This window comes from Hippocampus comes, unplaced genomic scaffold (genome assembly GCF_001891065.2).
Source record: "Hippocampus comes isolate QL1 unplaced genomic scaffold, H_comes_QL1_v1.1 scaffold74, whole genome shotgun sequence".
Lineage (NCBI taxonomy): Eukaryota > Metazoa > Chordata > Actinopteri > Syngnathiformes > Syngnathidae > Hippocampus > Hippocampus comes.
Window position 1 is genome coordinate 433,024 of NW_017804812.1, and position 9,406 is coordinate 442,429.

Consider the following 9,406-nt stretch of genomic DNA (forward strand, 5'->3'; position numbering starts at 1 on the left):
CCCCCACCACCACCCCGAACCAACTTTCCACTCACATCACACTTCTCATGACCCAGAATCCATCAAAACGGCATAGATGTTCCATGTGAATAGCAAGTGTGTGAGTGTGCGACTACAGTAAAGTCACATGAAAACATTTTCCAAAAGTCAAACTAATGGCACAAAGGTGGGGGGTGGGGGGGAAACGCCTCATGTGATAAACTTGGACTTCCTGCACTAAATTGATAGGACTTCCTGACTGCAAATCCCCCATGACAGAAAATATTCCACCCAAAACTGCCTTCCTTTTCTCAAGTTCCACCAAAAAGTAACTGCCATTTAAATACAAAATAAAACAATTTGTTTGCAGAAAAAAAAAACAAAAAAACACCCACGTTACGCACATATTTGCACAACACGAGCCCTCTTCAAGTGGGTGCAATTTGCTAAACACTCTAGGAAACATTCCGAGTGACATTTCCTTGGTGCGATGATGAAATTATCAATGCCGGGTGACTTTTGAAGTGGACCGATAAGTCACTTACATAACAGGAAAACTATCCAAAGCATATTAGCTATTTTGCTCCGAGCGACATATTTAAACAACACAGCGGGCTAAAAATCTTTGAACTAGTCGTCATTCCTGCTCCTATTGCTCGGCCGTATCCGTAAGGGAATCTGCTACCCCGTCGACGAGATAAAACGAGCGTGGGCACAGCGACAAGTGAGTGCGTGCGTGTTTTAATAAGACAGAAAGGGTGAGCGAGTGGGGAGGTGTGAAGGGCGGGAATCTCCGCCACGACCTGTTAGAGCAGTTTATCGGCATGCAATGTTTCAAGCACGGCGTGCTCGCCTCACCAGGAACGCTAAATTAGGTACACCCGACAAGAGCTCCGTTTTGATTGGCAGCTAAAATGCACCATGGACCGGTCTCTTCTTTTCTGTCGCGGTCAGGTGCGTTGCGAGGGGTCAAAATATTAGGCAAGGCTCTTTGGTATGATGCAGTGCAGCAGCTGTTTGGTGTAGCTAATGTGAAGTTGTCAGGTGAGCTGTCCATCATCTTGTCAGAAACAAATCTTTTTTTTTTTTTTATTTACTTAATAATGGGAAAATAAGTACTATTGTAGGGAACCATCAAAATGATACTTCAAGGGGAAATCAAATGATTTTTCTTACAATACTATGCTCTAGGCAGCCTCACTAGTTAAAAACTTGGTGCTATGATTAATATTGCAGTTGTGGAATATGAATTAGGCAGAAAAATCCACTCGTATTTATCCGTCTAAGGGGGCGGCCATTTTGGCTTGTACTGCCACTTGCTGTCGACAGAAAATGACATCATAGTGCTCGGCACCATGTTTTTTTGGGGGCAATCTTGGGTACAATTTCCAATTATTTTTTTTCCTTAAAAATAATGTGATAAAAGCACTCACAAAAAAGTGAGGGATGCCGGTCTTTTGGGAGAAATTTCAGAGTGATAACCTGAAGGGGTGAATTTACTTTGGCATCCTCAATGTTTCGGTATTTTATGCACAATTTACTCAAAAACCAAAAAAAAATCCATATCCAAGAATGCACGGTGGGCACCAAAGATTGGAAAGTGAATTTGGGCTTTCTGGATTGCCATTTGCTCGCACGCACGCACGCATAATCTCTCCCCTTCCTTTTCGCTCTCTCCTGACATTACCATGCAAACGCCCCCCTCCCACCCCCACCCCCATTGTAAGGGTGGGAGGGGGTGTAACATGCTTGGCATGTTGACAGTGAGGGGCTCATTCATTCACAAACAGACTCAAGTCAAACTGTGAGCCTGAAAACAAATGTGCACACACACAGACACGAAGAAGCTGAACAACAAGTCACCTGGCGCCTTGACGTCACCTTTCCCCCCCCCGGAAACGGGTGCGTATGCACTCACCTGCCGTTCAAACAGGTGCCATCCAGTTCACAAGACTGTTCACGGTGGCACCAGCATATTCCTGGGAGCAGGAGCGGATAGAAGAGGAGGACGGGGTGCACGTTCGGGAAGCTGCAGTTTAGGTTGGGCGTGGCGGTTGACTACTTTAACTCCTTCCTGCCTGCCAGCCAGCCAGGCCACTAGACCTGTTTCTCACCTGTCACACTGACACACCGACTCGGTCGTCGTTTTAAGTTCCCCTGGCCATGACGAAGACAACTTCCCAAAAACGAAAGGGTGGAATACCCTGTAAACCTGATGCAGAGCGAATTCAAACTCTCAATGAAGTGGGGGAGGAGGGGGGAAGACTCAAATCAGCCGGTGTTCATGCCTGAGAAGCTCCTCCTCCTCCACTTCCTCCACCTTATTCACATGCTGATGAGCTGGCTGCACAAACATCTCCTCAATCACATCCCTAAACTCGCAACTCACCACTCCATTTCATTCAAATAGAATCTTCCTTTCCAATCGAAATTAATGGCAACGCTACTAATCCCGCACGCCCAAAGAGTTTAACAAGAAAAATTGCACTCGAAAGTTCTTCACGGAGGAGAAAGAATAGATGCCAACCAATCACACTTCGAATGAAGTTCGGATTGGTCATTACCTGAGCCCTGAATTCTTGTAATGTCATTTTCTGTCAACAGCAAGTGGCAAAATGCATTTTTAAAGGTGTCAGTCGTACATTAAAAAATAATTACGTTCCTTATGGACAAAATATTCACGGTTCATTGGTGAAAATTGCAAAATTAAAGTGTCGTTTTCATTTTAGAAGAAGCAATGACATAATGTACAAACATACACACACACATATACTGCTAAGTAGTACTACTACTAAATAGTGTACAGTTAGGTTGTAAAGTTTTCCAAATGTAAAATTGTTACAAATTATCATTTTAAACTCATCTTATAACATCTTAACATATTTCTTTGGACAGACAGCACAACCATTGAGGTGCCCGCCGTGACTGTATTTTCCTACGTCAACATGGATTTGGCGCCACCATGTGGCCGCTTGGGGCATTTAGATAGAGCAAAAAAAAAAAAAGCTAATGGGTGAATTTTTGGTAAAATAACACAGGATCATTTCCCCCAAATTTGTGAATAGCTGAATTTGTAAATCATGACTCGTGATGGTACTATAAATTACAGTAGAAGGTCATACAGCCTTTGACGTAATGTGTGTCTTGTGTACTTTTAAATTATGTAAAGCGTCCTGATACAGTAATGCCGTGGTCCTACCTTTTGTGTTGCAATGATGTCGCAAGTGGGCGACAGATTCTCCTCATCCGTTCTGATAGTCATCTCCACTTTGCCGTGAGGTACGTCCCCTCCCTCATGTGCGAGTCTTTCGGGGGTCACCTCAGGTTTGGCGTCACATACCCCAAACGTGGAGAACTGGCAGGAATCACCTTGAGCATTCCGCACATATTGGGCCGGAATGTAGATTGGCTCAGTGTCTTCTTGTTTGGTGCGGACATACCAGCGGTGTTCATTTGTCCTGGTGAGGAGCAAGTAGGTTTCGTCGGGCGTGATGGACACAAGGCGACCGTCATGTGTTTCGTGCTCAAACTCATGCTGGACTGTCATCTGCTCCATGTTTTGGTGAGTTGTTGTTATGGAAATGGCATCAGGATCAGGAAGCTGAGGATAAAATGTATAAGAAAAGGTGATGTATATCACGGCTTTTAGGGTTGAAAAAAATCTGCCTTATGCTTGATAAAGACTACCAGGCGTGTCAAACTCATTTTTTTTGTGGGCCACTGAACCCAAATTTATTTTAAAAGGGGAATTGAAAAGTAAAATGTCAGAAGATAGACATTACTAAAAGTGAAGTCAATTTGCAATTTGTGTATTTTAGCAAGAAACATAAAATCAATGTACACAATTTTCTTCCCCGGGCAACATCAAATGATGCAGCAGGCCAGAGATGGCCCCCGGGCCTTGAGTTTGACACATAAGTCGACAACCACGCTGTATTTTAACGTTGTCATTATGGTGGTACAGGAGTTATAAAGCTTTATATTTTTGGTAGTAACTGGTTGCCGAAAACATCCCGAACCACTGCTCGAGCACTACAACAACAAAAAAAGACTTCTGTTTATGTTATCAAATCAACAAGAAACACGTTTCGCCTCGTTTCCAAGAGACATTTTAAACATTAAAAGTTTAGACGAAATGCAAACGAGTCTCATTCAAACGTTCAAAATTTGAACCACCGAGTTCAAGTAGCCTAACTCCGCTATTAACTTGCTAGCAAAAATCGGCACTCACCTACAAGGACAAATAGTGTTCTATTCAAAACAATATTCATTCTCAGATTCTTTAGAATGGGTGCTAATCTGCTTGTCTTCTGTCCCACAGCACTTCAATTATAACTAGAGAAGTGGGAAGTAAGAGATGACACTTCCCGATTTGGCTGTAAAACAAGCCTCTTTGCCCGGCCGCGGTTTTTTTTTTTGGTAACACATCAAGGTGAACATCACGTGCCATCATACGGTCTGTGATCGGAAAGAAAAAAGACTGTGTTCTATTTCTTTTTGCGTTAACTGTCACGTGCTTCTTCCTTTGTTGTCGGATGACGAATCCCACGCGAAGCAAAATAACGCGCTTGTCACTACTCGACTTTTGGCCGTGGCATTTTATTGTTTTTGGTTATGGCACATACTTGTAAAATGGCAAAAAACCAATCACTCAGAGTCAAGTCGAACTGTTTAAGCGGCAGTGCGCGCTTATCTGGTCTACAGGATCACAAGATAAAATGGCAGTTTTGTGCAAAAAAAAAAAAAAAAAAAAAAATCAAAAGTATCTGTTCACTCACTTCATCGAGGTATGTAAACAATTACTCTTCCATCTACTTACTTCAACTTCCATGCAGTACTCTTTAAAGACAAAATAAATTCAAATACAAAGATTTGTATTCTTCCCCTGATATGAAAACCATGCGACTGTTCACAAAAGTTTGGCAGTAATTCTGTATTGGTCCTCTTGATTCTGCAGTCACCTGTTACAGTATAAATATATTTAATACTCTGTTAAAAAAATAACGCAGGTGTCATTTATTTAAAAGATGACTTTAGGTTGTACCCCAAAGAGCGGATCAGTCATTGTGCTGTTTTCCCTTCAATCCTTGCGCACAAAGGCTGGGGTGCAACAACTTGTCGTCTACTGTTTCCCCCCCATGTCAAAGCCTCCAAAGACAACCAAAAATAAAAGTGTCTGCGTGCAGCTCGGCTCCATCCATTTCAAATGGCTTTTACGTCCACCATGCCGCCATGTTGCGCACCCTGCCTGGTGCTCTTGATGCTCTGCAGCTTGCGCCCGTGCAGCGTGAAGCGCGACCAGGCGGCCAGTTGGAGCAGGGCGCAGGTGATGGGCACAAACACCAGCATGTGGAAGCAGCCCAGACGCAGCGGAGGCGACCCTGCGTTTGACAATACATCCACAGCCGAGTCCTCCGCCGGTTCCCTTTGGAAAATATCATATCCTGTGGAGTGCAACGCTGTCAGGAATCTGGACTATTACAGAATGCTGAGCGTGGTTAGTACAGCTTTTCCCCACAAAAATAAAGACTAAAATCTAATTTCTAATTTTAACTGATTTTTTTTCTTGACAAAGCAACTGATAACGTTCTAAGCAATTTTTAATTCATTTTGAATTTTCCATTCTTTTTCTTTATGAAGCCACTAGATGGCGTCAAAGCACTGAATGTAGTAATCGGCGTGATTGCTGAAGCCCTTTACTTTTAAAGGTCATGTGCGTATGGATATTAGTTTTCGGTTTATCAAGTCAACTCAATATATAGTTTCAGTTAGATGTGCAGCCTCTCAACAGTAAATATTTTCTGATTCAGATTAGCACAGTGCAAAAACAACACTTAATTCAAATAAAGTGTGACAAGTATAACCCGTAAACGGCTGCCACACTGACTGGCACCTCTCATTGATCGATAACTAAATCATCTAAATTCATTTCATGACTTAATTGCGGCAAGGGCTGACTCGCCCAGCCCTCGTTCACGTCCCATACCCGTGTAGGCGCACAGCAGCCAGGTGCCAATGAGCGGTGCCAACGTCTGCCCGGGCTTCGTGACCAGGGCGACCATGCCGAAGAGCAGCGCCGACGCCGCCTGCTGCCGCCGGTTGACCACGAAGTCCTCGTCCACCAGGTCGGAAATGACCAGCTTCAGCAGCTTGCAGGTTCCCTCCGTGAACACTCGGTTGCTGGCGGGAGGGGCGAGACAAAAAAGGCCTTCAATTGTCTGACAAAGTCATGTTAGGAAAATATAAAGCCTCCATTTTATGGGCCAAAACCCGTGATGCACAATGGATTTAAAATAAAACAATCAACGTGATTCAAGTGTAGGCCTACAGCGAACTGCCATTTTGTGCACATTTTCAGATACACATATTTCATTTGGTATTATGAAGTGAATGGGTCGAGCGTAGGTCTGAAAGACTCATACAGTCAGTAAACAGGGCGCACCTTGCAATGAAGATGCAAAGCAAATAGACGCGGTCGGCGCCGGCCAGCAGCATGGCAACGCTCAGTCCCAGTTTGAGTAGGAAGAGCCAGCGGATGACCTGGTAGACGCCGTGGCGCTGGCACAGCGTCAGGAAGTACAAGTTGTTCAGGTGCGGCGCCACATATGAGATACCTGCACAAATAGCAAATGCACAACATCGTCTTCACATTCGCGTAACGCTAACAGTGACTTTTTTTTTTTTTTTTTTTTACCGAGGAGGATGGGGCCCGTGGAGGCGGAGATGTTGTCTGACAGCAGGTGCTCCAGGAAGAGAGGGAAGAAGTTGTTGTTGAAGTGGCAGTGAAACACCTGCACTCAACGCAACACACACAGAAAAACACATTTTAATGCTACCATGGTGTCTCCAAAAGACAAACTTTCACAAAACATCATCTCAGTGAGCATTCAGAGCGGCAAGAGTCCAAATAATTGTTGCATTCATTTAGCTGTTTCCCCCCGCTAAAATTGGTAAGACAAAATGTATTTAATGAATGTAATAAATACACAAATCAATTTTACCAAGCAGGCACTCACGTCACACCACACAACACAGAACTTAATTCCGATACTAGGTGACAGTATTGCTCTGCAAATGTAGTTGTGTTCCCTCTTCATGATGTTAAGCCTTTTCAAAAGCCGAGTTAGCTGTATTTTTGCGACATATTTAAACATGCTGATGGGCATTCACCTGGAGGAGGTTCATGGAGACAAACCACATGAAGTTCCTGTGTCTGGAGAGTTGCTTGAGGTACTCCCAGACAGTGACGGGTTGCCCTGGTGAGGTGAAGGGGGCGTGGCCAACACTGAGCCTGTACAATGCATGAGGATAAGAGTAATGTAAGACATGCATTGCAAGTTTTTTTTTTTTTTTTGTAAATTAAAGAGAGCATACTCTTTGAGCGCATGGGCTTCATCCAACATGGGACGAACTTCCTTTTGAAAGCGTCGCTGTAGCAACCGGGAGACGAGGAAGAAGCCCAAGGTGGAGAAGGCGGCGAGAGTCACGCAGAACAGGCGAAAGGCGTAGAAGTCCTCCTTGTCCCAGAAGGAATAGGACAGAAAGACGGAGAAGGAGCCCAGGGCGCTGAACACCGAGCAGTGGAAATTGAGGCGCGTGCGGTCGGTGGCCGACACTGCCAGGTCGGCCATGAGGGCGCTGTGGTGGAGGTCCACCATGGTCAGGAAACCGTCGTAGAGACACAGGCAAAGCAGGAACTGCAGGCCCGGCCGGGCCCACGCCACCCAGAAGGCCAAGAAGGACAAGGCAAAGAGCGGCCCACTGGACGAGAGCGCACGGAGTCGCTTCAGGACCACCTCTGGAGATGTCAACTGGTCGCCATTCCTGCGCCGCAGCAAATGAATGACTCAGCTTTACACTTATATACTTACATTACCTGCATCAACTTGGTAACTCTCCAAACCCTGTGCACAGCTGTCAATAGCTTCCATGCACAAAGCAAGAGAGGAGGTGAAAGGAGGAGTACAGACACTCACTGAGGAGAGCTGAGGAAGCTGCGATCGCTCAGCCAGCCGAAGAGAGGATCGTTGAAACTGTTCCACAGCAGGAACACCGTCTGGAATGACACATGTTCTCAGAACGCAAAAACACAGGATGCCAACTAATGTCTTGCTCACCTCTCCCAGCCAAAAGGAGACTTTGTCGATCTTGTAGACGGACACAAAGGTGTCCACGTAGTAGAGCAGGAAAACATTGTGAAGGGTGGACGTGAAGAGGGCCAAGGAGCCATAGAGCACTGCCGTGGGAATGACGACGCCAACGCCATGACAGCAGGCCGCTGTGCTCCGGCCCATTCTTCCCTTCTGCCCTCCGTCACTCAAGCCCCAGCTGGTCACCGCCTCCTCATAGCCTGCAATGCAAGAGAGGATTATTTTTAGCGCAGCTAGTTTGCCATTCAAATTAGTTGTTATTTTACAAACAGGAGTATTCGTTTGCTCCGTATTTATGAGAGCTGAGAAATTTGGGCTAAAAATACATTTTGGAAAAATGTCTGCTTTAACAAAATCTAAATTCTGATTTTAAAGATCTTTCTTTAAAGGGGAAGTTGCAAGTTAGTCCTGTGCTGTCGCTTGCCAATATACAGTCAAATTTCATTTGTCATACACCCTTCGCCTCCAAATTAACAATTTGTGCCTCGATGAGGACAATTGTACACAAGTTCTATTATTTTCCTGCTTGAAAAAACAAACCTAAAAACTTTAGAACACCTGTTGAGCATTTTTTTTTTCAAAAAGGAAGCGGCTGAGATTCGAAGTGAAAACTAGGAAGATGAGTGACACAAACTGATCCCAGTTCACCAACAAGACATAAAACCACAAGCCCTTTGGCGACTTTAAGAGTTTCCACGTCGATTGAGTCTATTTAATAACAAGAAACCAACCATGGTCGATTTAAGGGGGCAAAGTACGTCCGAGGCTAAAGCTAAGTTAGCGGTAGTTAGCCATGGTTACGTGTTAGCACCCTAGCTGGAAAAAGGGGAAGCGGGTAAAAACATTTTGTGAAAAATAAAATAAAAGATACATACGACTTGGAGACGGTAACGGAGTCCACTAAATGAACTGAGCTCATGGGGAGGCTATCTTCGACGCTCCCCGGCCCCTTTGCGGAAAGCCGTCGTGTCGATTTCTCGGCCGGGTGTCCACGTCATGTCAACCGCAACTGGGCGTCTCGTAGCCGGGACGACGGCGGTCGATTTTACGAGTAACGTAGAGGAGATGGTTCGGACGTGGTGATGGAAGAGACAGCGTCCCCGAGTGGCAGTGGCGTTGAACTGGAGATTTTTCATTTATCCATGCCACGAAGAAACAGTCCTGTGATGGAAATACGACAAATATATTTAAATACCAGCTTCCCCTTTCACTCCATTTAATTGTCTTTGCAGTCAACAGACGCAAACGTCAATGGTTGCTGTTGTTGTCATTACAGA

At 44.9% G+C, this 9,406-nt stretch overlaps 2 protein-coding genes across 5 annotated transcripts in view; both read right to left on the reverse strand.

The window, feature by feature from the left end:
• The window catches only part of arhgap27 (Rho GTPase activating protein 27), a 12,080-nt gene extending 7,479 nt beyond the window's left edge, over window positions 1-4,601 (reverse strand). For 3 of the 4 annotated variants that reach the window (XM_019864714.1, XM_019864724.1, XM_019864704.1), the window contains exons 1-2: window positions 4,211-4,601; window positions 3,179-3,580 (exon numbers count right to left, since the gene is read on the reverse strand). In XM_019864714.1, coding sequence (XP_019720273.1) covers window positions 3,179-3,535 — 357 coding nt within the window. In that variant the 5' untranslated portion in view covers window positions 3,536-3,580; window positions 4,211-4,601. Of the gene's footprint in view, window positions 1-3,178; window positions 3,581-4,210 lie in introns of those variants that run through there. The other variant, XM_019864732.1, reaches the window with a different exon arrangement.
• A 506-nt stretch (window positions 4,602-5,107) lies between these two features.
• mfsd13a (major facilitator superfamily domain containing 13A) lies at window positions 5,108-9,246 on the reverse strand. The gene is made up of 9 exons (XM_019864754.1): window positions 9,005-9,246; window positions 8,097-8,329; window positions 7,956-8,035; window positions 7,354-7,803; window positions 7,150-7,270; window positions 6,674-6,770; window positions 6,422-6,593; window positions 5,966-6,159; window positions 5,108-5,423 (listed from the first exon to the last, which is right to left on the reverse strand). The coding sequence occupies exons 2-9, from the start codon at window positions 8,271-8,273 to the stop codon at window positions 5,182-5,184; spliced, it is 1,533 nt and encodes a 510-aa protein (XP_019720313.1). The 5' UTR covers window positions 8,274-8,329; window positions 9,005-9,246; the 3' UTR covers window positions 5,108-5,181.
• Between the last annotated feature and the right edge of the window lie 160 nt (window positions 9,247-9,406).

What these genes read in the sequence shown, in the direction of transcription:
- mfsd13a (XM_019864754.1), bottom strand. Translation starts at nt 8,273, where the DNA reads ATGGGCCGGAGCACAGCGGCCTGCTGTCATGGCGTTGGCGTCGTCATT. An exon ending in CACGGGCCCCATCCTCCTCG is followed by an intron (nt 6,594 to 6,673) that starts GTAAAAAAAAAA and finishes CTATTTGTGCAG; the next exon opens with GTATCTCATATGTGGCGCCG. An exon ending in CTTTGCATCTTCATTGCAAG is followed by an intron (nt 6,160 to 6,421) that starts GTGCGCCCTGTT and finishes CCCTCCCGCCAG; the next exon opens with CAACCGAGTGTTCACGGAGG.